The 27,255-nt window shown below is 37.6% G+C and overlaps 1 protein-coding gene across 12 annotated transcripts in view; it reads right to left on the bottom strand.

Annotated features, from left to right (window-relative positions):
- USP34 (ubiquitin specific peptidase 34) overlaps positions 1-27,255 on the bottom strand; it is a 112,737-nt gene that overhangs the window by 42,045 nt on the left and 43,437 nt on the right. For 7 of the 12 annotated variants that reach the window (XM_048297363.1, XM_048297370.1, XM_048297368.1 and 4 more), the window contains exons 9-36: positions 22,717-22,798; positions 22,532-22,624; positions 20,423-20,548; positions 19,885-20,014; positions 19,266-19,301; positions 18,780-18,910; positions 17,710-18,326; positions 16,996-17,210; positions 15,173-15,288; positions 14,962-15,089; positions 13,575-13,664; positions 12,960-13,055; positions 11,794-11,876; positions 11,055-11,209; positions 10,081-10,194; positions 9,303-9,402; positions 9,003-9,162; positions 8,463-8,589; positions 8,219-8,366; positions 6,474-6,574; positions 5,910-6,119; positions 5,168-5,293; positions 4,288-4,410; positions 4,088-4,171; positions 3,677-3,763; positions 2,649-2,849; positions 1,208-1,290; positions 19-59 (exon numbers count right to left, since the gene is read on the bottom strand). In XM_048297363.1, coding sequence (XP_048153320.1) covers positions 19-59; positions 1,208-1,290; positions 2,649-2,849; positions 3,677-3,763; positions 4,088-4,171; positions 4,288-4,410; positions 5,168-5,293; positions 5,910-6,119; positions 6,474-6,574; positions 8,219-8,366; positions 8,463-8,589; positions 9,003-9,162; positions 9,303-9,402; positions 10,081-10,194; positions 11,055-11,209; positions 11,794-11,876; positions 12,960-13,055; positions 13,575-13,664; positions 14,962-15,089; positions 15,173-15,288; positions 16,996-17,210; positions 17,710-18,326; positions 18,780-18,910; positions 19,266-19,301; positions 19,885-20,014; positions 20,423-20,548; positions 22,532-22,624; positions 22,717-22,798 — 3,803 coding nt within the window. The remainder of the gene's footprint in view (positions 1-18; positions 60-1,207; positions 1,291-2,648; positions 2,850-3,676; positions 3,764-4,087; positions 4,172-4,287; positions 4,411-5,167; positions 5,294-5,909; positions 6,120-6,473; positions 6,575-8,218; positions 8,367-8,462; positions 8,590-9,002; positions 9,163-9,302; positions 9,403-10,080; positions 10,195-11,054; positions 11,210-11,793; positions 11,877-12,959; positions 13,056-13,574; positions 13,665-14,961; positions 15,090-15,172; positions 15,289-16,995; positions 17,211-17,709; positions 18,327-18,779; positions 18,911-19,265; positions 19,302-19,884; positions 20,015-20,422; positions 20,549-22,531; positions 22,625-22,716; positions 22,799-27,255) is intronic. The other 5 variants (XM_048297364.1, XM_048297367.1, XM_048297375.1 and 2 more) reach the window with 2 other exon arrangements.

Below are 27,255 nucleotides of genomic sequence, written 5' to 3'. Positions count from 1 at the left end.
CTGGTTTGCAGCACTGACCTTCATGCCTTGACCTGTGATCAGACTGAGCCTTCAACACCCTGATGGGAAGAAGGGAAAATCATTTGAACTTTATCACAGAACGTAACAGATTATCACTTAGAAATACAAGTACACACAAGGCACAACACAGTTACTCTTAAGTAACCACTCGGAAAATTACACATCTTAAAAGGTTTCATTTCTTGCAGTATTCAAATTTAGCAACAATAATAAAACTATGAAAACCTTCAAGTCACCCCCATAAAGCTTTACTAACTACAAGATTAAAAGTCAAGGAGAAGTACCCACAGTCCCTTTATTTTATCCAAAATAGAGATGTCAAACAGAGCTAAGAACTGACCCACACAGAAGAAATCTAGTTTTCTTCTAAAGAAACCACACTGTGAATAAACATTTAATGCTTATATTTATTTACTTACATTTTTATTAATTACAATAAAAGGTTATGAAACCAAAACCATTGCATATATACTTAAAATTATTCCTGCAACTCAACTATTGGTCGAAGTTAAGCACACTTGCAGACTTGACTGGAAATGCTCTGAATGTCCTTAACAATCTTCTAAAAATATGGTAAAGCACACTATCCATCACTTGGAATCAATTCTACAACACCAACGTAACAAAAATCTGACCTCCCAGCATCAGACTGACTGCCACAATGCAGTCAATTACACAGAATTGCTTTTCTCAGGACAAAAAGGCAACGGGACCAAAATCTCCAATAGGTAAAATTTTGCCTTCAGTATCTGCACAATGGCTAAAACAGTAATTTCAGCAGGATGAAAAAAATAAAGTCAAAACTGGCAGACGACTAAGCAACATAAAAGTGAATTTTTATTTTAATTTCTCCTTTACGCTGCCTTGAAATTGAGAATGCTCCGGAGAAAATGAAGAAGGGATTTTGGCATGAGAATTTACAGAAGCATGTCATATATAGGTGATATATCCATGCCTTACACCCTCACCACAGAGTTCTCACCCCTCTCCTCTGCGCCACACTGCTTTGAGGGCAGGATAACCACAGGAGGTGACTAAGAAAAGCAAGTCTACAGCCTCTGGAATCAATTTCTGATGGCTGTCAATGGGGACCACAGCTGGAAGAGCCCTGGACTTGTGAACTAAAGCAGCGATGAAAATGTGCACACTCGATCAGCTTTATCACAAAAATAAAAAAATATTGTACCTAGGTGCCAAGTTGTCATATGTATAAGCAACTGACATAAGTCGCTGAATCAAACTGGTTCCCTGGACAAGTACAAGAAACACCTTTAAAAATTGAAGTCAAAAGAAAAAAAAAAAAAAAAAAACAAGTTAATATAACAACAAGCTTTTTGATCTGTTTTTCAATTATACACACTGTGTGAATCTAAATAAACCCACCTGTGCAGAGGAGGAAGAGCCAAAGGCAAATCACAGCATCTTCACAGTTAACAATTTACTGTTTTTATTAAAGCACAGCTAAAATCCCACATTTCACTGACTAGGTCTAGATGCTAATATTTCTGTTTCTCTAAGAAAGACAATGCAACTGAATAGGAAAATCAACCATTTATTCAATCCTTCCAGTAAAAACACGGTATTTTTTTTAAAGCATAAACTACTCACTGCCTTTTAAAAACCTTAGGCTTGAGGAGACAGGGTTGAGGATGAGGTTGGACACATACATTTTGCCTATCTCTGTGATCAACACATTTTATTGACTACACATTCACTTAAACAATTCATCTTTAGAGAACCTGACAGACTACACAGAATTTTAAACTTCAAGTCTGAAGAAAACCTTAAAATATTTAAATATCAAATCCACTGCAATCAAAAATATTAATCAACTGACAATTAAAAATTTAAAACCAGTTAGAGAAACCGACAGCAGCATTTACATGTTAAAAATTTAATACATTTGATAACTTCCCTGTATGACAGTAGCCCTGGTGATTTAGGGATTTGTTTTGTCAGAAATGGCTGACATTAATAGAATGGTTAAGGTCTTTCCAGGTATAACAAATGGGAAGTTTGGCTCCAGCTCAGAGTTCAGACCTGCACTTTCTGGCAGTCACAGCTGGTCCTGGGCCCAAGAAAGTCGATTTACGGTGAATGTTTCCCTGATGCCAAAATATTCCATGTGCTTGGCTTGCTTTAGGGAATCAGCATGCAGGAAACTGGCAGGAAGGTTTACAGCTGCAGGTAAGTTCACCATACACTCACTCAGATACCCCTAATGAAGTTATTTTAGTGTTTACTAAAGGAATCCAAAATGGATTTAGCGAGGATGAGGACAGCTCGTGTTATAACCATGCTAGCATAGGTTAATAATAATATGTTACTGTAAAAAAAGACTGACCAATTTAGGAAACAAAATCTAAGAAACAGGGACAAAGCACTGGAATTCTGAATTCCCAATTAATGTGTTCACCAATCACCAAAACACCTTTTGGTTGCCAGGTTTAAAGCTATTAAAATACTTTTTTAGAGAACAAGTAGGGTATCAATTAACATTACTGATATCAATTAGTCCTACTACCTTTTCCACTATAGTATTTTACACTAAAATGAGGACTTCACATTTACTCTCTCAGAAAAAGAGTCCTTTTGTAAAGCTCACAGAACCTCTGTCTGTCTCCTACCTCTGTCAGACGAGGGATATGAAGGCCCTTCACGTGGTCACTCGTTGTCTTCCTGGATTTGCCCGGCCACGTCCTTTTCCTGTGGCTCTCTGCTACCCCAGACCAGGCAAAGACATCGTGATAAGCCAAATCCAGATCTGAGGGATCCACTGCAAACTGGCAGATCAGCTTCAGCAAGCAAGCAAGACAGTCCAGCTGCCACTGGGAAGAAGGAGGAAATGAAATCTTGAGTTTTGAGGGATTTATTTTACACATAATTCAATGCCTACTATGGAATTTGCAACTGAAAGCTTCAGCAAGGTATAAGGGATAAAAAACCAGAAGTAAGTTGGATTTAGCTCAAACTAATGACAGAATAATAATGAAAAAGACATTATGTAAGAATGACTAATAATCACGTTCATTATTGAGAAGTGTCTTTTAACACCACAGCCACTGTGCTAATTGTCTCACTGACAGCAAGGGAAAATGGTATTTCTTGGCCTCTTCAAGGGAAAGATAATTAACAGATCACTGCTTTTAATACAGACTATAATAAATAATTTTCCAAATAACAACCTTCCCTAAAATAAGCAAAAAAAAGAGCAAAAATAAAGTATTCCGTTCTTGTTTGGCTACTTTTGAATCTTTAAAAAAGTGTGATCTGTTATTGTAATAGCAATGCAGCTGCAATCATTCCTGAGGAAGGAACCTGGGTTTTTGTCCCTCTAAGGTTCCATGATCTACCCCAACTACACAGAAAAACAGGAAGGGTGATTTTAAAACATAAAAAAGCAGAAGTGTGTGTATATATATATATATCTATATATATACACACACACACACACACTTTATTCTTTTAAATAAACTCTTCCAGGAATATAAAATACTCAAAAAACAGATGCTACTGGCATAGACTCTGGTGGCTTCAATCAGAGAATGAATCCTTTCACAACAAAAAAATTACTGTAACAAAGGGTCAAAGTATTAAAAGTCTTTACAAATAACAGGAATATTCTTCTGGAGAGAAAGGGTGAATAAAGACCTACCACAGTCCACGATTCCTGTTCTTTAGGCTCTAGGATTCCAGAATTGAAAATTTCCAGTAACTGTTGGAGCCCCCCAGCAGCAACAAACTGCAAGTATATTATGGAACCAATGTGAGATGAAGCAGACACAGAAATGTCACTAAGATCAGTTAGATACCAACCTAGGCTTTGTAAATTAATGAATAAATAAATTATAAACTAGTCAGCTGGATATTTCATGAAAACAAGCGAAATAATTGTACCTGGCTGCAACAAATTTACAGGCCTGATAACACAGAAAAACTTGCAAATGTTATCCCTAAATTTGAGGTAAGAAACTTTAAGATAGATGATGTTTTAAAAGGGTTTTTATTTTATATCTCCCATGAAAAACTGTCTTAAGTATCATAGAATACTGTAGGAAAAACAAACCTTGCAGCTCCACGTGTTTTTACTGTTTTCTATTTGATCTTCACTTGAATCATCTGAGTCTGGGTAAAGATCACTGTAACTTCCCTAAAGATAAACAAGATTAATTGTAAAAACAGCTAAAGAATGATAATAGTATAAAATAAATCATTTATATCTGTGTTGGTTCAGAGGAACACAGATATTCTGTGCAAGAAAATTACCGTGGATTCACGTCTTATTCTCCTGTTGGGCTTTCCCAAAGCTTCAATAATTTCCAGGGCATACAAAAGTTTATGGGCACTTTTTATTCGCAGAAGGTCCTTCCAGCTAAAGCCATCATTACCCTTAAAAGAGCAAAAAAAGATAGAAAACAATTAACACAATTATATTTAATGCTGATTACCTAAAAGTTAAGGCAGAAGATTTTTCAAGTGGCATGGACAAATTATTTGGAGTTTAATTTCACCTGTTATCTGAAATTAGACAATTCCAAGCATATTTCTATACATGATTAACAATTTGAATAATGAAAAGGCAACATTACTGCAAGCTAACATACACACAACTTTAAACTAGAGGAAAGCAAACGTTACAGTCTGAACTGTAACTTCCACCAAAATTTTGATGCATATGTGCATAAAAAGCTGTTATATCTAAGATCTGTTAGGATGTACTTTCAACCACTTTTAAAGAGGTTGAATAATATTTTCATCTGTAGGACACAAAATCAACTATGCTTCCAACCAACCCATGCTGTGAACTTAGAGAAGAGAGTACAGAAGTATCACTATCACAACAGTCACAGTGTTAAAGCCAGGCTGCAGCTGAAGAAACTGCTCTTTGAATTCAAGCCAAAAGATTGTGATCATTAGTGCTGACTATTCTTTTCATTTATAAAATAAATTTTGAAAAAAAATGATAAAAAACTTTGGGAGCTAAGCTGACGTCTCAGTTTAGTTTTAGATTTATTAGGTTTACTTGTATCTCAGCACACTTAACATATTTACTATTTAACATTCCTATTTGGGGAAAATTCAACTAAAACACTGCATGCCAAAACATTCATGTATAATAGAGATAAATATGTAAAACGTTGTTCACCTGCTCATCAGAAATATTCTGGAATGCCTGCAGCATATTAGGGCACGTTGGTAAGAGCATTAACAGTTCCCAGACACGTCTGGATAAGTTTTCTGCATGGAGATGGAGCTCTTCACACCTTGCACTCTGAAAAACCAAACCACAGCCATTCTTATTGGGAACTTCTTTGAGAAAATGAGATTTCAAAGCCCAAAAATGTACTTATCCTTAATTAAGCAGCTGTTTCCTATCTAATAAATAATTAGGACATGATAGTTGAAGTCTCAACTTGTAAGAAAATAAGTTACATGGTCTTTAAATCATATCACATATTTTGGAATATTTAAATGCATATTAACCTTATAAGTAAACTACAGGTTCAAATCTACTATATATCATTTAATTTTCCTCAAGCTAATGATAGCATACAAGACAAAGCTTGAGTTTTTGCAATACAACTTTACAAACCTTTCTTCAAGCCACTTCCCATTGTGAGTCACCACACCTACTTAAATAATCAATATTGTTTCTTAAGAATTATTTGTACAGCTTCTACAGTATTTGGAACATTAAAACATATCAGAACAATATTGCTAAGAAAATAACAGAAATGATGATAAAGATTTTACCATAAGTGAAAAAGCAGGCAATAAACATCTCCAGCAACTGACCAGAGTACACAAGAAGTAGGCTACACAGGAAAGCCAGATCCAATTAAGTAAGACTTAAATGTAATTGTTCTAATAAAATTACTCTAAATTACCTCACTGTCTTCCATAGCCACTTCTCCAGAAGGAGGCTTAAAAGAGGCCAGCATCTCTAACAAATCAAAAAGGGTGGTAAGATGAGGTTCTTGCAGGAGTAAAAGCATTGGAATGTTGTCCTTCTGAGGAGGAGGTAGGCAGGAAGCTGGGAGCTGGACACCTTCACCTTTCCGTTCTCGCCTGGGGGCACCCAGGGACACAAACACCATCTGGAACAGAGAGAGACAAGGTGCAGAGAGACAATTTTATGATAAGCCATGGAATTTTTTCACAAGGATCAGAATTAAAAACTTAAAGATAAATGTTTATTTTGTAATCAAAGCTTTACTTTGCAGCACTTTCAACAACTGCCACAAATGAAGTTCGGGTTTGCCTTCACTTAAGGCATTCATGGTGTAGCTGAACTCCTTTATTCTGCCCCTGAGGCTGGGGAGACTCCAGTCCTGAGCTGGTATCAGCCTCACATTGATCACACCCAGCCCCACACACAGGAACCAGCTGTAGAACACTAAAGCAAAGTATTGGCCACTGTTTTCAGTGACTGCTCTCCATGCTGGCAGTACCTGCATATCCTTAAACCCCAACTCGTGGAGCGTTTTTTCATCATAGTCAGTTGTCAGTTCATGCCCAGATGAAATCATTCTCACAGGTCCCATGAGGCCACCTAGGACAAAAGCTTATTTCAGCAAAATTCTGGAATCATAAGCTTCAGTTTCATAGTTTGAATAGTACACCCTTCAGTAGCAAATAAAAAGAGGCAAAAACTGAATGTCCTTTCCTTAAGAAAAGTGGTGATTACATTAATCTAAATTTACTTGCATGTATTAAGAAATAACCTTTTCAATAACAGGTCACCCAACCTTGTAGTGAAAAGTGTTTACACTAGAAATTTAAACATGCCTTCCATATTTTGTAGTAAATGACACTGTGCCACAGAAGGACAATGGAAAATGATTGTGATCATCAACAAAATCCCCTTGTACCACACACTTGTAGTCAAATCAAAGAAGCAATGATTAATCTCACTTAAATGTAAGTTGGAAGCAAAGAAGTCACACCCACTTGAGAAAGGAAAAACTGAGAACACCCTGCAAAGAACTCATCACCGAACAAGAAACCTGACCAATTAAAAGATAAGAATTTCATTTGGTGCAGACAATCAAGCCTCTCTTCTTACAGCACACTTTGCCCAACACGACCACATGTTTCTAAAATCCCAGTTACAACAAAAATAAATATTTTCTGCTTAATGGTGGAAAACAAGACAATTTCTTTACTAAAACTGCTTCTGATGAGTGGCTGGAAAAGGATTTTACAAAGAAGGCAATTAATGCATCCAAAATTCAGTCTGGTTTACTTACATTGTGTCTCACTAAAACATGTTTTTTAAAAGTTGTTAAACTGTGAAAAGCAAGTCTGAATCATGTTTAAACATATACTAACAGTGGTGCTGGATGGAGCTGTTCATGGACAGAATTTGTTCAGATAATTATTCATTACATGCTATCTCATGCTTACAATGAGAGAAAAACCAAGAAAACATAAAGATAATTGAGAAAACATTTTGAACAGCAGTAAGTGATTAGAATGCTGTAATATATAACATCAAGAGGATTTAGAAAACATCCTCCTGAAGGATAGAGCAGGAATTCTCATTTACTCACAAACACATTAAGAGGGAACAACAACAGGATGCATATTCACTATACTAAGCAAGCAATGGCCATCTCAGGAGCAAGGTGACACTCCAAATGAGAAGCCTCAAAGCAGGCAGAAGAATAATTTTTGCTACAGGATGACCATAAATTAAAAAGCAATTGCAGGAGTAAAGAAGATCTTCCACCTGACTGGAATACATGTATCTAGAGCATAAATTATGAATTTGAATTATGGCTTCAAACTCTAAATCAATGGCACAGCCAGAAGTGTATGAATCAGATGCAATACAGAATAAGATATACAGAAATACAGAACTTTATCAAGTTGTGTGGAACAGTATCTCCAGTTTAGAGAAAATAACATAATTCAAACAACAAGAAGAAAAATAAACTGGGGGAGAAATCTACTGGAACATGGAACTTGGATAGATCCAAGGACTTCTGACAGATGCATATTTTCTTTGCAATTTCAAATAAATTGTAGTGCTTAAGAAACAACACTATTAATTAGAAGTGAGGGTGGTACTAATTAGAACCAGAGCTAAAGAAAATAAATCATAATGCTTGCTTAGCTGGGGTATCTGGGGGGGGAAAAAACCCCACCATCACTTAAGCTGTAAAGGCAAAATTTCCAGGTAGAAACAGCTCACCAGGGAAATCCCCTTTGCGGCTGCTTTGGCCAAACTCCTGAAGCTGTGCTTGCTGATTTATCTGCTCCTTCTGCAAATTTTCATACCAATGTGTGACTTCTGCTCGGAGATCAGCCACCTGATCACTAGGGTACATTTCTATGGTCATCTGAAAGAAAACAGGTGTTTTATTTTCCCAAGAGCACTATGGAATTCCTAACATTTCACAGGGTAGGGTCTGCCAGGAAAAGGAATTTTCACTCACCTTGTCAGGAAGTCCAGCTGGCTGACAGACAATCCTTAGAGGTAGCGACTGTTTGTCACTCAGGGCTTTCAAGTGACTGCTGATGCCAGTGCCTTCAATCTGCCACTGTCTCAGGTGATACGCAAACCTTAGGAAAAACATGGAAAAAGTGTTTTTGTCAAAGCCTCTTTAACACAAATGTTTGCTAAACAATGAGAGAAAGACAAAACCTGCAAATAATTTCTGGGGTGGGTTTTTTTTTTCAAAATAAGAGGAAGTTACGACATCCTCACTCTTTTTCTAACAAAATAACTTTAAAGAAGTTTCTTTGGTGAGGGATGGGGAAATATGAACCACATCCACACATTCATACAAGAACAAGGGCCCACTCTGGTAACTGTTTAAACTTTATTTATTACCTTTCACAATTATTCCCTACTGGCTTTCCTTTACACAAAGAAACCATTCCTTAAATTAATATTAACTCTTAACACACTCATCATTATGGTAAGAGGAGTAGAAATAAATTCTGCATCCAAGTATGTCAACAGAGTTTTTTACCTTCTCCTGAAAGCCTCCAGGTGTGTTTTCAGCATTAAGAGCCCTCTTTCAATAATGGTCAGACTCGAATGAGAGTCTTGCTCCAGGTTACTCGAAGCTATCATCAGACTCTCCATACACTTGCTAATAAATTCCTGCTCTTTTTCCAGACCAGTTTTACCTGTAATACCAGTTCAAGTCAATTATATAGGCACAGCCTTGGAACAACACATTTTAATACTAAGAATAAAAAAAGAATAGTGCTAGGTATTCTTTAAAACACTTTAAACAGAAAAAAAAGATAAAAATTAAAGTTCATACCGTTGATGTAGTAAGAGTTGATGTACTGGATGGCTGCTCTACTGACATCACCAGACTGTGCCCTCAAAGCAATGCCCCAGAACTGGTCCATGCCACACAACTGTTTGACAAAAGGAAAAACACAGCAACAAAACACTGCCTCATTATTTTACTTTTTTCTGATCTGAGACATTCTTTTTGCCTCTTGACTCAATCACTAACAATATCTCATTTTCTCCACTGCTTGCACTGTCATCACTGCACACACCCAATTACTACAAAACTCTAGGTTTCTCAGAAACACTTTCAAAGTCTGAAACATGAGGAGAACTGGCTGAAATTCAAAATAGCCCATTTTCATTTTTGACAAAAAGAAATACTTTCAAATGAAGCTGTAAAACCACAACTATAATCAGTATTCATTGCAAGAAAAAAATATTGCCTCAAATTCAGAGAATATATTCTAAGTATAATTTCATTTATGAGGTAATTTCTCTGGATAAAAAACTTCTAAAGCACATAATACATAAATTGAGGCACATTTTACAACAGATTTCTAGTCAGAAATAAGTATGACTAATAGAATGTCACCTCACTCTTCTTCATTAGATAAGTAAATGTTACAAATCCATTCCTTGAACTCAACAGTAGATACATGTCAGTTATGTTAACAATATGATAAACTGCACAAAGAGATGCAGGCAACAGGTATCACTTCGTGGTTTTCTATCTCTGCCTTTAGAGACAAAATCCACACATGCCAGAGAGAAGAAAAGCAAGAGACAGAACTCAGGCTCACCTCGGAGTTGGAGCCACCATCATAAGCACTCGTAGCCAACCGAGCCAAATTACACAAATGCTGGAAGAGGTTTAGGCCAGTCATACTGATAGTTTCAGGTTTTAGTTGTGGCATCTAAACAAAATCAACGTGCTTTAGTATGCAAAAAAATTTCAGTGATGGAATAGAGAGCAATTACAGGGTATTTATTTCACTAGCACTGTTATTACTAATCACTGTTATTATTCACCATATTCAAATGTAGTAGAGCAAATAGAATTTGTTCTTGCAAAAGATCACACCCTGAATTTTAGACACAATGCAAAAAATCAACTATAATTGTCTTAAACAGTTCACCACTGATTTGAACAATGGAGAGGGGAAAAAAAAGTTATTTCAACATCAGCTGCTTAACTTATCAACAGCAAAAGAATTTGTTAGCATTCAAAAACCTTATACATTACAAAACTAGACAAAAACCCGTGTAACCTTGGGAAAGAACTAGACTACATTAATTATTGCACAATCTATCCATTTTGTAATGTCATCTGTCAATATGGATGAATGGAACCCCTCGGAAAAAGCTCTGCATATTTGTCTTTTTGGTGTCTGTATTGCTGAGATGTATAGGCCTCTCCCAAAAACAAAAGTCCATTTTTCAGTCAGGTTAAGCTGTACAGCATAAAACAAACTATAGTTTTGTGCAGGTTTTTTTTTTTTTTCTAATTGAAATAAAAGTGCTACACAGCTGTGGATACAACACAGGGGCTATTTGTAAAGAAACACTTGGGTAAATAGTAGTGTGAAAAGAACTCCCACTAATCCATTTCCCTCCTCTCTCCAAGCAGAGAAAAACGTCTGCATGACAAGTGGGGCCCTCCTGGGCTACTGAAGAGATGATTTCCATAGAAACAATTTTAAATCCATTAAATAGTGTTGATAGGAATGAAGCATCTCTATTGGAATTACAGGGTTGCAATTAACTCTCTACGTACCTTTTCCAAAAAAAGATGTTTGTAAGTCTCCATACCCATGGCATGCTGGTCTTTACTCCGTACTTGATTCAAGAACCAGTGTAGTGCATCATCATAACATTCAGAATCTTCTACTAAGCAGTGCCACAGGATGTCCACTTGTTCTAAACTCAACCCTACAATTAGGGAAGTATTTTTAACTACTCCTTTATAACACCAAATATTCCACAAAACCCAAGGATACACACAGAAAAATCAGAATATCTATGTCAGATCACAACACATAAATGTATTGTATGGTAACTTTGACTATCTGTAATGAGACCACTCAAATACCAATTGTAAAAAGTGTCATTTCTTTCTTCATAAAGAAAATTTATTACTGACAGGATTAAAATTTAAGGAATTATTCCTTTTTGAAATACAGTACTTCAGTAAAAGATCTCTGGGAACATTATGGACACAAACCAAAGCCCATAAGCACATAATGTATTATCTTCCTTTAGTAATTACTATTCTATTATTTAAAAAAACCAAAGCACAGAGAACATGAAAATTTGTTCTCACAAAACTGCAACAGAATTTGAATTCCAGTGTTGGTTCTGTGCTTTTGCCAGAAAATCTTCCTTCTTTTGAAACTGTCTCAGAGATTATTTTAAACTGCATGTTTAAAATACCGTATTAAGCTGACATGGATTACTAGGAAGTATTTTTGCTTACTCTGAGGTGCTTCTATGGTAAAATAACCTCAAATACTCACTGAAATGATCTGGAGATCCCAGAGTTGAAAACACGCACGTCAAGAATTGAAGACGAACCTGAACTTCCGCGCTGTGGCTGTATCTAAATGTAAATTTGGATAAAAACAGAATTTTATTTGATTGTTTATTGTCATAATTCCTATCCTACTCAGACACATGCCTCTTAAAAGCATTAATAATTGTTTCTTACAAGTTTCTTTCTGAATTTCTAGTTCAGTGCATGGCCCAGACTCCAGCTGCAGATGTTGCAAAACCAGCCCAAGGAGCGGAATGACAATAGTTGTCACTAGATAAAATCCTTTTTTTGTTGGGATTTGAGAAGGGGAATGGGATTGGGCTTTTTGGCTTACAGTCCAATTCAAGTGCATTATTTTGTCACCTGGCAGGATCTACTTAATTCTTTTCCCCCAAACTTGTAAAATGCTGGTATTTCTACTCTGAATTTCCGATTCCAGATGATACATATTCTTCATAAAAATATTTTCATAACTTATATAAAAAGATTACCTTTATTTCTGTTTATACAGTAAAAGCTTGATGGTCAAAGGAGCAGAATAATTTATCATTTTACCTGAATTTAAAGGATCTCACCTTTCTAAGTAATTCCTCACTAAAGCAACATCTAATATAAAGGGTGAAGTTAGATTTGAAGAAGCTAAATTGGACCCATAAATAGCAACGTTTTTCAGATGTGGGTGCCCATATTGACTTTGACATCTGTCAAAACATGAACAGTCTCTTCCTTTGGGATTGGGGAGCTGGAAATTGTACTGCTTGTTTATATATACCTGATTTTAATCACACAGATTAGAAAGTGCAGCTGGATGTTTAAACAAAAAAATTACGCAAAGGCTAATGACAAATTTTAAAACTAAACCATTTGAATAGTGATATGAAATCACTTTAAGTTAACTTGAATATCTAAACCTTCATCTTTTATTTGCACACAAATACTCAACATGATGTCTAACAAAAATGACAAGAGTTGGGATTTTTTTAAGAAAAAGGAGCTATTTAAAATGTTTTTACAGACCTTTGTCTCCCTAAACAGAAAATGTCCCTATAGAAAGTATTTACTTACAAGAACACATCAGAAGTAACAGAAGAGAGCAGAAATGTTTCAAACCATAAAATATCCAACACTCCAAGTCAGCTGTGTACTTACAGTGCGTGTTTGTGTCGTCCCTCCCTGACTGCCTGGATGTAGTGTACCAAATTATCGAAGAAAAGTTTCATCATATTTAGTTCCTTTTCTGCCCACCTGTGGCAATTTAAAGGACAAAGTATTATGGTTTGCTTCAAAAGATCAGAAAAGCCACAGAAAGCAGACAGCTGTTATAGGAAAATGGCACACACATAACCCCAAAGTACACATTCAGTTTTCCATCTACCACAAATTCAGGAGCATTTTCCAGTACTGTACCCTCTTCTTCCTTGCAATTCTTAAGGTATCCTAATGTGATTTTCAGGCATAGGACTGACAGAACACTCCCTTTTGAGCCCATGAAAACTGTTCCTCACGGCCCTAATACAGAAAAAGTCTAACTCAGGACTGGGCATATGTTCAACTGTCATGTCAAAAAGGCCAAGAAAAGTTCCTCATAATCACTGTCACTTTCCCAGAAGTTCCGTCAGTCTGTTCTCTACAGTTACAGCAGGCAGTTGCATGGTTTGTTCTGCAAAGAAATGCTGTACTCCGTTTTATCTTCAACTTTCGAAGGTTTTAATACACCAAAGAGCCCCCTAAATGCCAGCACTGCTGGGACAGGGGCCTACTTACATTGTTATCCAATGTGTATCGTAGCTGCTCCCAAATTGTTGGAATGTTCCAAACAGCTTGGGAAGAAGACGAAGTGAAACTACTACAGATCTAAGGGAGAAAGAGAGAAACAATGACAACATGTGACTGCTACAAAACTGAAATAATTGATTTAAAAATTCCTTTGAGAAGCTCAGGTTCTGTGAGCAAACTGACTAAAGGAAAGCTCTGTAAATCATAGATCATAGGGTGATCTGGGCTGGAAGGGACTTCAAAAGTCTCCTCATTCCAGCCCCTGTCATGGGCTGGGACACTCTCCACTATCCCAGGCTGCTCAGAGCCCCACCCAGCCTGGCCTTGAACACTTCCAGGGATGGGGCATCCACAGCTTCTCTGGGCAGTCTGTGCCAGGGCCTCACTGCCCTCACAATAAACAATTTTCTCCTTGTATCTACTCTAAACCTACTCTCCATTTGAAGCCACTCCCCCTTGTCCTGTCACTCCAGGCCCTTGTAAAGAGTCTCTCTCCATGCTTCTTGCAGGCTCCCTTCAGGTAGAGGAAGGCCACAATTAGGTCACCCCAAAGTCTTCTTTTCTCCAGGCTGAAGAGTCCCAATTCTCTCACCCTTTCCTCACAGCAGAGGGGCTCCATCCCTCTAATCAACCTCTCTGGATGTGCTCCAACAGGTCCATGTCCTTCCCGTGCTTGTGCAATCTCCCATCAAGTCAACCAAGAAGTTTTCTGAACCCGAACTACACATACCTCAAATTCTTTACATGTAACTCCCTGGACACACAGATGAGATTAATCTCTCAGCATACTTGTAAGCTCATCTCACAAATGCAGTTCTCAGCAAAAAGGTAACACCACAACACAGCAGGTGATGTCCAGCTTTCAATTGTATCGTGAAAATAAATGCCACTTTGCCCAGTACAATCTCACAGCTTTAGCTGGTATTAAAACAAGTCATCTGAGGTCAAGCTGTTCCTTCCCCACAGAAATGAGACCCCATAAAAGACTTGGTGGAAAAGAACTTGTCTGTTCCTCAGCCACTTGTATGTAAAATCTAAATATTGAGTTCAAAATGCTTATGGCCAAGGCACCTGACCTTGCACTCGACTGACTGAGGTGCAGACCTGATTTTACCAAAGGCAGGAAGGCAAAAACCTCTGGCAGAAGGGAGGACAGACAAATACAACAAAATGAGAAATTCAGGAAACCAAGACACAAAAAAAATGGAGCATCAGAAACATCCACAACACTTTGGAAACTATTTTTATTCTTTTGCTTTTGCCTAGTTTACGTTGTCTTCCTGTAAAATGAAATAACTATTACAGCCAACTTGGATTTCTGGTATGTTGCAGAAATAAAATACTTATAAAACAGACAATTTATGATTAAAGTTACCTGTTGTTTGCTAAATTTTCTAAGCAGCCTTCGATAAATCTCATTCGAATCTGTCTGTCAGTGAACCAGCACACTAAAGAACAGAGCAGCTTCTCTGCCTCATTTATTAACCCTTCAGAAAGATGAATCTACAGCAAGTAGAAAGAAAAGTCAATGAATACTATGTATTTATTTTCTTTTAAAAACCAGTGTTTTCAGGTATTCAACTTACTGCATCTTCATCCTGGACCAGATCCCACAGCAGGGTATTTCCTTTCTTACAAACATTATCCAAATTAATGTCCGTCACTGCATTGCTGTTATATTGATGTTTGTGAACTGCTGGTCCTGGACAAAATATAAAGAGCATTAGTGAGTAAACAGAAGGAACCATCTGAATTGAACATTACTCCCTAAGTGCACAAACAACAACACATTTTATTTGTTAACTTGGCTATTTCAAAGTGCAACAACACTGTAATTGCAGCCTTTTTCCACATATGGGTTCTTAAAAGACCATACAAGAAGCCAACAGGGCAGTTGGGCCAATATTTACACTGCTTTTGGCTAATGGCAAAGTGCAATTAAAAACAGCACTGAAGAACTGCAGATGCAATTGCTTTTTAATTTAATTCATACTGTAATTAAAATGTTTCTTAAGCCTTTCTGTAGTGCCGTGGTCCAAAGGGAGTTATCTCCATAACCACCCTGGCTGGAATGCAGGAAAGGAGCACATTTTAATAAATTCCCCTCCTGCTACAAGATTCCCTCCATCCAACTGAAAACCAGGAAAAACAAACACCATTTTTCCATGTGCTAAAGCATCAAAGTGCAGGATTTTAGAAACTCATCATGTTTTCATAAACACTGATAGACATTTTCCTTCCTCTCTGTGCCCACAGCTGGCACCATTCATTGATCTACTATTTGATACTATTTTCATGCAACAGCAAAGTCAAGTAGAAAATTCAGACTGCACACAGAACACTGTAATTATTTGCACATGCAAAACTAGGGGTGTCAAAAATAATCTGCACTGAAGGCCTCATGCTCAACCAGTAATTTGAATCTTCAGTTAGATGAGTAATATCTATGGAAAACATTGAAAAAAATATGCTGATTTATAGATTTATGAAGTTTTAATAGTTTATTCAACTCTGCGGAGAGTGGAGAAAAAAATGCCAATGTTCAATCTCAGGCTGAAATTACTATTATAAAAACTTCTTACTCAATTATTTCAGGGAAATACATAAACAGCACTGGGTTTGCTGCCTGCTGGATAAGAGCAAACTTGGCTCTTCCAGGCCAGTGAACAAAACCATGAACCCTTCATCAACTCTGCTCTCCATTATGTTTAAAAAGAGGGTAAAAGAGAAAATAAAGCTGCCAAAATAGCATATGGAAAGATGATATAATTCTTGAGAAGTGTTTTAGTAGCATCTTAAATTGCACCCTGAAGTAAACTAGAAGATTTGGCAGTGTAAGATGAAATAGCATCAAATGCCCTTTAGAGCAAGCTCCCAAAAGCATCAAGTCATATTTTAAGTCACTTTTCCAGAATTCTCTTCTCTAGAGCCCATTATGGTTAATTCATTTATAGGTTAATTTATGATGTCAAATGTACAAACTCACAGTAATATGCACCCACCAGAACAAAAACTGCAGAAGGTTTCAGAGAGGAAAATAGAAAGAAATCTTGCTTTCAGTACCACCTTTCTTTACACTTAAATAAGCTATTAGAAGACACACGTACTAGGTTCTTTTGTGCCTTTATTTGTTTTAATTTGCATTAAAAGCTCCAGAAGAAATGGGAAGGGGGGAGGGATTTAAAAAGATAAACACAACTAAACACAAATGAACGTTTCTGTGTTCACTAATGAACACAGATTCAAAAATCTATCTCTTGGAGAAATGTTAAGTTCTCAGCAGTCATCATGGCTTCTTAGGACAAATACAAAAAAATGGTTAAAATAATTTCATTATTTTATTTTAATTACTGGAGACTAATTCAGAATTACAAACTAAGTTTTTCAGGTTTTGTTTTATCACTCTTACCTTGACTCAGATGTTCATGATAGATAGAGGCCAGGTTAGGGAGGTGCTGCTGAAGATGAGATGTTAGCTCAGCATGGGAATTAATCTGTACAAGCTCTTCTTCGCAGCCAGACTCTTCCCCATCAAAATCTGCCATATTTTTCTCTGATTTTGCACTGACTTGAGAACTACTGCAGCTGACATCATCTGCACTAAGCATATCATCGACCATATGCCTGTAAAAGAAGTATATCAGAATGGACAATATCAAAGAGGAACTTGTTTAAAGCAGACTACAAGTGAGCAGACATCTCCCTAAAGCTAAAGTCAGGATGAATCATCTGTTTGAAAAGCAGCCCTTGTATGAACTAGAAAAACAGTTACAGATAAATAAACTGAAGGCCTCACTAGCATGATGACTGAGTTGGCTTCTTAATGTTAACTAAATGCAGCATTTTCCAAAACATTCTTAACATTTTCTTAAATGCTGTCTTATTTATTCAACAGCAAAACTTAAATGAAACCTTTAATCAGATGTTAACAAATCAGATTTCTGTGTAACTGTCTGTGATAGCATGATAAATGTCTGTGATAAATGATGTCATTTCTGCAAGACAAGAATTATCCTGAGCTACAGCAAAATGTCCATACACCAATTTCTGCCCAAATGGAGGATTCTGCTACCACTTTTATTTCTGTTATGGAAGGAGCCAGAAGAAATGCCAAGCTACCTACCCATCATGGTGATGGTGGTGGTGGTGATGGTGGTGGTGGTGCTGTGGCCCAATGAACTGTCGACAGTTAAATAATTCATTCCCAATAGTTTCCCCGAGGAAGTCCCCTGTGTGAGTTATACAAGAATCTTGAGAGCCTTGTGAAATGTGAGCAGTGCTCATTTCCCCTGTCATGTCGTGCTCTGCATCCTCAGCATGAGAACAAGCATCGAGCATACGGATGCGATTGTCCACCGGCGGCACCGCGTCCGTGTTAAAAACATGGTCCTTGCCCGCCCCGTTACTGGCGCCGCTCCTCTCCGGCGCCCCCTGGGCATCTCCCAGACAAATGCCCGCTTGTGATTCCAGTTTTCTGCCTCGTAGATCTGTGCTCCTACTGCTTTTCTGGGGGTTGTGACTCCTGTCTTCTTCCTCTTCATCCTCCTCCTCTTTGAGAGCCTCAATATCTGCGATGTCTTCCGACTGCACCTCGCTGCCAGGGCTGCCGGCAGACTGGCTGGCGTGACTAGAGTTGGCCTCGTTGCTGGATCCATCACTGTGGCCACTGCTGCTCCCAGGCCCACTGCTGCCATCCTCACCACTGTTGGCTGTCTCATCAGAGCTTCCTTGCATGGATTCCTGAAATTATTTCGGGGTTTTTTAAGATTGGTGGGAAAATAAAGGACCACTGGAAATACATAATTAATATCATCATCATCACCATTCAAACATCATTCTTCCTTTAGGAGGAAATGTGTCACATCTACAAGTTTCAATTCATTCTTTCTCAATTTGGTTGCTGATGACAAAATGCTCTGAGCAAGATTCATATTTAATAATTGATTTTTTGCATTACCTTGTTGCTAACAGGGTGTATGTGCAGACTTTGCACGTGCTAAGAGTCACAGTGTGACACAGAAACGACGTCTGGCAGTCCCTTACTAAGAGATTAACCTAACTGAAACACAATTTAAATGCAGGAATACATTTGTCTGAAGTGGTTTTGAAACAAGTACAGATTAAAAAATCATTTAATAGCTAATAACAGGCAACTCAGTAACAGAATTCCCAGACTCAGACTCTCACTCATACCTCTGTGTCCGAAAGTCGCTGCTGGACATGTTTTGTTCTGTTAATCAGCTGCTCCTCCATTTCAATGTCACTGCCTCCACTCTGATGGGTGTCACTGTTGTCACTACTTTGAGGGCTTGCTGCTGGTGACCCTAATTCAAAACCACATTTCCCAGTTACTCTGTGACAGGTAATTACTGGAATGTAACAGCATTGCATAAATCTGCCTCAAATGTTGAGCATTCTTCCAGCAAACAGGGATATATAACTCAAACAATCTGTGTACCGAAACACTAATAATTTCATTTAGAACACTGAGCATTTTACTACAAAGTTTGTATTTCGATGTCTCTTCTTGCCACAGTTACACAAATTTCCTAGGTTCTACTCAAAATATCATTTCATTTGACTTCTCATAAAAACAGAACTTCAAATTTACTCTAATCCTGCTCAAATTCAAAAGCACTGTGGTATCAAATTGTGGTGTACAACTAAAACGATACTTACAAGGGGAAGGGGCTGCTCTTCTGAGCTCCTCTTCTTCTGAAGGAAAAAAGCAGGATGGAAAAATAAGTGACTAAAAATCGTTTTGTCAGCATATAGTTGTCCATAATTCACAAAAACCAGCAGTAGGAAGAGAAAGGGAAGCTACAGTAAAATGGCTTGGCAGCACCTTTAGTAATGACTGTGGGGAAAGACACAGTCAAGTAAAAAACAAAACAACCAAATCAGAAACAGCATGCAATACCAAAAACTAGGTAAAAAGCAGGTAAGCTTTTGTAAGATTTTATGTAGCTATTATGTTACAGATGTGCAGTAGAAAAAGAATAGTTAACTGATGAGTTAGGGATCATCTTCTGAATTAAGAAGAAAAGAAGAAAGAAAAACACAGACTACTTTAGCTATACAAACAGAATGGATCTGAAACACAAAGCTTTCCAAATGCACTCACAGACTTTTAATGCTTTCATCTACAGCCTCAAGTTCTGCTGGAAAAATATGCCAGCATGACACTTTTGAAAAATACTTAAAGGAGAAAGTTCTATACCTGCTTTTTGTCCAAACTCAACAAGGAGACTATGAAAATTCCAAATTTAACTCCCAGATCTACCGGAAAACCACGCACCTTTTTTGTTTCCCATGGGCAGGTTGGTACTCAGTAAAGATGCAAAGGAGCTTTGCTTTGACAGCTGAGCCTTAGCTGCCAGTGCATTATTCCACAGGGCTTTTATCAGCATGGATGCCAAATACAAGGTCTGGAAAGAAAACCAGGGAAAAGTACCATTAAGCAGCAGGTTTTGGATATAAAGATCCACTGTTCATCTTTCTCTATGCCAATATTACAGCTCACCAAAATAAACTCATCAAAATAAACAAATCAACTAACTAATGTTGTGTGAAACACATTCTAACTTCAGACAGGAAGTTAAAATCCTCTGTCAGTGGTTATGAAGTCTTTGAAAATCTCTAAAGATTAGACTTCAAAAGCCAGAAAAGGTGTACTTGAAGAAACATGACAACTTTACTCATAGAGTTCTCCCTTTCTGCATTAGTGAATATTCCTTTTATTGCATTCCTTCAGGAAGACAAATCCATAATTGTTGTTTAACAGTCTCATTTACTTGCTTTTCTCATGACAGCGGTTCTGTTGGCCTTGTCTTTACCTGTTCAGTGTGAGCACTGGGATGAAGAGTTGAGACAAGGTTAAGAAGGTGTCTAAGCGGGACAGGGTCCAAGTTTTTGATCAAAGAAGGAAACAAGTCGTGTATGTAACGACTGCAATGCTTCAGCTACAAGGTACAGACAGAGAAAGTAACAGGAACAGCAAAATAAACAAATCAATCAAATATTGCAGCAAATAAACATATTTGTACAAATTCTCAGGAAGCAGTTATTGAATGATTCCAAACTCCAGCAGATTTGCAATTCTGACTAAAGTTATTTTGACACTGTAAAGTCTGCAAATGTACCAATCAAATGTAACAGTTCCTTCCTTCTAGTTCTGAGAGATGAGGTGAAAAGAAGAACTGGAAGTTTGTGTTTGAACTTAAATACAACTTCTAAAATATTCGTTTATACGGTAAATCTTGAGGGAAGCAGTATTTGCAATGATTACCTTATTAGCAGTGGTAAATACAAAGGAAGACTACTCAGGAAGAGACTGTGTGAACTGTGTGAGGATTATAAAGAATTCTTTTGTCTTTCCAGTAATGGATGTCAAAAAACACGGCAGTGTGTTCAGCTAACTACTCTATTTCCACATTAAAGTACCAGGGCTCCTGGATGATTCCTCTTTGGGTAAATGCCGCTTTTCAGAGTCACTTAAAAGAGTTTCATTATGTTTGTTAAGATGTTGTTATTCAAAAAATAAAATAATGGTTACAGGAAACTTCTGGAAAAAAATTCTTACATTGGTTACCACACATGCACCTCAGAAGAGGTTTTTTTAATTCTTCATTTATTTAATTTTGCCTTCCTGGCATGAAAATATCTGTGTCAGCAATTTACTATGTACAGGATAGTACAGTCCAACTTTCACAGGATTCACAGCAGAGTGAAATCACGTGGGTTCTATACAAGGAAGCATTTAGACATCTTGAGATAACTTCAACTTAGGGAAGATGAGTTTTTGTCTAAAAGTACATTTAAAAAGTGGAAAATACACTTTAAGGTCTTCTATTCTTTTAGTCTAAAGGTGTCGGGCTTCTAAACAACATTGGAGGTTTAAGCCTTTGACAGGTAGTAATCAGGATGTACTTAATTCTGATATCAAATATATTTTGAAAATGTCACTCTGCCAAAATGAACACTTAAACTGTAAAAGGATTATCAATATTGGGTAATTATATTATTCTTAAAGCAGTATAAAATGTATTAAAAAATCCAGAGGTCTAACACTGTGTGAGATGCTGTGTGGAAACATCAAGGAAGTGAAAATATTGTTCTAAAAATGTAGTGTGAAATAAGTAATTATTAATTACTCTAATACAGAAAAATGTTGGAGCAAATGCTGTTCCAATGAGCATTTACTAACATTCCAGCTGCATGTTTTAATGACAATGGACCACACTGGTTTCAGAATGTGCATTCAGTACTACTTGATTGAAAGAAATTACAAAGAAATATTGAACACATTAAAAACCCTCTTTAAATTCTACCCTGTGTAACAGTGTGTTCCCTAGGCCTGCTCAGACCTATTGTATTCAAACCCCTAAATAAAAAATGTCACAACCTAAAATAACAAGCACAGTGGTCCATTAAAAGTAGCACACAAATAAATCTTCCTGAAGGCAAAAAGCCTATCAGAGTTTCCAGCCTTAGCAAGCAAAAAATAAAATTTCAGTGCCTTCTATAGATTTTAACACCAGCAGAGGAGCACAGCTGTAAACTTCACTGCCACAATTTTCACCTGATTGTTCCCACCAGGAGTACCAGAAATGGAAGCTACAATACACAGGAGCAAGGCAATTTTGCACAATAGTAAAAATATTGCAACTACCCTCCAACCTTCATCCCCATTCTTGGTGAAAACACTGTCCTTGCTATACAACTTCATTTTTTTCCTTTAAAAAAAAGTAGCCAGGGTGATTTTTTGCATCTAATAAATAACCTAGTAACTGTGGCAGTTACCTAACTTGACATTTTGGTCAGCAAAATCCTCAGGCAGCCAAGAAAACGCAAAAAACTCAACTTTAGGAATGTGAAACAAAATCAACTTATTTTATATTGTTTTCCTTTTATCACTCCTGCAATTACAAAAATTTGATATATACCTGTGCTGCAGCCCAAATACAGTCTATATGTTGAGTACTAAGTCTCCCTTCAGCTGCAAGAAAATTCAGAATCACTTGGCACTGTTTGATGATCTGCAAAGTGAGAACATAATGAGGAAAGATTTACTAGAACAACAAGTTAATGCTCCATGTTTATACCAAATTAACAGTAATTAAATACAAACCTCAATATGTAAATTTGGTCCAAAAATGTGCTCAACTACATTGTTGCTGATAAGCCAGTCTGCAAGTTCTTTTGCAATTGACCTGGAGATGAAATAAGAGTGGAAATATAAAATTATCTCCCTGTAATATTTACTCTGTGCTCTTCCCTAGCATAGCACATCCTGCAAGTTGATATCTGCAGTTGTAGTGAGGGCACAAAAACCTTCTGAACAGAAACCATAGTCAATGTTCATTTTTCCAAGCAGGAAGCAAATGATTTCCATATTTCTTTTCTTTAACTGGAAGACTAAGGCCAAATATCAACATTTCCCCTCTGGATCATCAGCAAACATAACCAACCATTCTACTAATTTTATTAGTTAATGCTCAACAGACCACGTGCAAACAATTCCAAAGACCTCACAGGTAAGATTTTGACACTGCTATTTAATCCAAGTTTATAATGAAATTCCAAAGTACTGAAATGTAGCTAAAGGTGGGAGTGACAGAAATTATTTTCTAAAGAAGCCATGTACATAGTTTTAGATTCTCTTACACAAATGGCAACTCTCCCAAACCATGTTTGCCATGGTCATACTTACGCACGTGCAGCACACAGATACTTCCAAATCCTCATGCTGCTTCATCCATAACCACAGGGAATTTACCCACTGCCATTCCATAAGCAAATATTCAAACTGACCAGGATAAGGAAACTGAATTTTCCAAAACAAAAGTTGAACTTCCAGAAAGCACTGCCCTGTCTGGAAAGCAGTGCATAAGCTCCTTTTTATTCCTTCTCTTCAAGCAAACGTTTGTTTACCCCCATTTTGGCACCAGAAGCAATTACAGGACATCAGAGTATTTAAAGCCCAGCCTTTGGTTTAAAAGGCCCTGGAATAACAGTGCTCTGTTTCACAGGGAGGAGAGGATGGAGGGAGGGGTGTCATAGAGGACTTGAGGAAGAGTTATTTTTACCACTTCTCTCCATGTCACATTTATGGTTACTATTAAAATCCAGGACTGCCGAATCTTTATCATGCTCAAGAAGGAAACAGGATTCTTTAGGTAAAAAGAGATTGCCAATGCAGGTTTTCCAAACAGGATTCACTATTCAGGGGCACGCTGCCAGTGCTTCGATTGTTTTGAACTGCCTGATCCTTGTGGTTGAACTCAAGGAGCAAAGTTCCTGTTACCCCACATCATTTCCATATTGTTCTCTTCTAATTCCAGGACATGGGGAATCAAATATTCTCACATTGTTCAAAGATAATGTCCTGTAATTTAAGTCATTTAAGTAATAACTGGCTCGCAAGGTACAAAAGTTTGCCAACAGTTATCATTTACAGCTTATCAATAAATTAGTTCTCACACTGTAAAGTCAGTTTGACAGGGGATCTGCTCAAAGAGGGATTGAAAAGATAAGCTACATCTGTTCCATGAATCCAAGATGTCCTTAACTTCCCACAGCCTCATTTCAAAACCAAACCAAAACCCAACTATCCCCAATATCCAGAAGATGCCCACCCAACCCAAACTTTGGCACATGCACATTTCTGACTCTACCAGGGCTTGGATTTCTGTCTACCAAAGTCTGAAGAAAGACCTTTCCTTTCTTCCTGGATCTGAATTTTTCAAGGTGTAGCTTTCAGAAGGAATCCTGGATAAACAAACACTGCCAGGCTCACTAGGCAATGCCAGTACGAAAGGACATATTCCTCATGGGGTCTCTTTATCCAAACACTCCTGCTCATGGCACAATATCCATTAGGCTTTGTAAGCAGTCATATGTTGCATTTTAACCACTCCAAAGGAAAGAACAAAAGCTCTCCTCTGGAGTGAGTTCCCTCACATTTTATTAAATTACCATGGCAGTTCTGTCTCTAATTCACACCATGTTTCTTCTGAAAAACCACAGATAATTTTTTGAAGGAATGCCTTTTTTAATGGATGTATTCTCAGCAGTAACAAACTCTTTATCCTTCTGGTGAGCTCAACTGTGGTAAAATGACATCTCAGATTTCTGAAGGTACATCAAATGTTCATTTGATATGGATTTGTTGAGGAGGACCAAAAACAAGAGGATCCTTGTGCAAAGCAGAATGAAGCCCTTGTGCTTCCCAGAGAGAACTGTTCCTCCCAGAAACTGAGGGCTGAAAGCATAGCAATCACTACCTTTTAAAATGATCAAGTTATTACTCCCACAAAGTATTTTGCTCTCTGATTTACTAAGGAATATATTTACACTATCAGATTCAAGGATTCATCAAAAAAAGCTGATTTCAGTGCAAATGAAGGATGTCTGACTTCTTTCTGAACACTTCCACTTCAGGAAAGGTTTTCTTGAAAAAAATTACTCTTTTGTATTAAAGGAAATGGCAAGAGTAAAAATCATGTGTTATGATCAAAGCACAGATGTGCTTTTCCCTCTCACATGAAAGCAGCAGCACAAGGAATGGTTTTACAAATTAGATATCCAACTCAGACAGACCTTAGGAGTAAGAGAATTCACCTTGGCAGTAACACATATTAGCTGTTTTTCATGGATTTAATAATTGGATAGCAATAGGAAAAGTCATTTAAAGAACTTGATACTCTCTGGGGGTCTGTGTTGTGGCTGAGGGAGGAGAAGAGAATAAAAAGGCAAAGGTAGGTAGCAGCTACTCTGGTTTAATTGTCTCTCTCACACTGGAAATGTACACAACACTTAATCCATTTCTCCCTAGAACTTTTCATGTAAACTCACTGATAATTCATGTCTGTCAAAAATAACTGGTTTACTTCCAGGAAATGAAATTCAAGCATTTTTGACATAAGTTTCCCCAGGCATTCCATGAGAGTGCAAGGAAGAGAGTGGGAGCTGTGCAGTTGGTGATATAACCTGATGTTTGGAACTGCACTTACAAAGAGGGGGAGCAGAGCCTGAGTTTTGTTCATATCCTCCAGTTTATGCATTTTCCTGGTAAGTCAAAGAACACCTCTCTATGAAAGGACTGGGTTAAAGTCCTAAAAACATTTTAATCTAAAGCTGTGGTGCAATACTTGGTACCCACATGATGACCCAAATCCAGGAACAAATCCCACAGCAAAGTAACCCCCCCTCAAAGGAAACCTTATTTATTCAACCAGTCAATTCCCCATGAAGCAACAAAAACACACCAGCTCAGAGCTGGATGAAATACAACACTGAGTCCTCAACATCACTGAGAAACAGAATATAAAAGCTCCAACGAAAAACTGCAGCTCTGTAACTGGCAGCTTGCAAGGGAGGAACGCTAACACCTCTTGACAACATCACTGAAATAGGATCTACAACACAACAGATGTGAAACCCTGCTCTCAACTATTTAGGATCAGAAATGCGAAGAGGATACAGAAGGCACCTTCCCAACACCCATTCAAGCACATGTTTTTGCTTCTGAGCACAAATTTTCCTCTTTGATGCTCTGTAGGCTCTGAAACCGCCACTCTGACATCATCTGGAATATTTGTTTAACTACTGTGTGGGCCACAAGAAAGAAACATTAGTGAGCTGAGTGAAAAAATGCACTTTTCTTTTTCCCCCCCAAAGAAAATCTGAAAAGATCTCTGAAATTTGGTTGAGAGAGAGGAGAAGAGGTGTTTAAATAAAGCTGCCAGAAACTGAAGTCGGTAAGCTTAAATAAAAATTGAGAAAGCAAGAGTCAACATAAGGTAAGAAATTGCAGTGAAGGGAAAAAGCAACACAGAACTTGCAGTTGAGTATCTCAATAAATAAGGAAAGAGAGGGAAAGAAAGGAGAAGAAACAATCCAGTTCTTTCTGTTCACAGGTGAAAGGAATTCTGGACACCTGAAAGTGATCTGCAGAAAGCTTTTTAAGTGAGGGTAATCAAGGTTTTTAAATGAGTCAGGAAGTTGTCTCAGTGTCAACCTGGAACCTGAAACCCGAATACTTGGCTGCCTGCCAAGAGAAGAGTAAAACAAAATCTCTCTTTACACATGTTATTTCCAGAAGCTGACAGTATCCTCACTAAAGAAAAAAACAACACGTTTTCCTCTTGTGGTCCAAGTAACACCAAAAAAAAAAAAAACAAACCAAGTATCTCTCACTTCCTGAAAAGCATCGTCATTTTTCACTGTGACATCAGCGAAACAGTTGCAGGAATCACTTATTCAAAGACTTGGAGACTCTTCTGTTCAGTCTCATTATTTTTAGCTTCAGTAGATTTCACACTCCTCAGTACCTCAGATTGCAAAGAATCTGATTCTGTCTTTAGAGCCAGGAACAGCTCAATTAAAAGTCCATCTCTGAGGGATATGATGCAGTTGAGTGGCAGAGACATTGCCCACATCTGGACCACGCCCATCCTCAGTCACCACAAAGCCTCAACCTTTGAGAAGGGAGGGAAATGAAATCTCAAAAGACACACAGATAGCTACAGAACAGATCCGTGTGTCTCAGCTTTCTGCTGCTTTCAAGTGCAATTTGTGACATCCAGCGTTTTCCTAGACAGAAGATGCTTTAGAGCTTGTCTTACCATGGAAAAACTGCAGTGAGGAGGATAAAAGTGGGAAGCTA

The sequence above is a fragment of the Corvus hawaiiensis genome, chromosome 3, assembly GCF_020740725.1.
Source record: "Corvus hawaiiensis isolate bCorHaw1 chromosome 3, bCorHaw1.pri.cur, whole genome shotgun sequence".
NCBI classification, from domain to species: Eukaryota; Metazoa; Chordata; class Aves; order Passeriformes; family Corvidae; genus Corvus; species Corvus hawaiiensis.
This window is presented reverse-complemented; position numbering and strand designations above follow the sequence as displayed.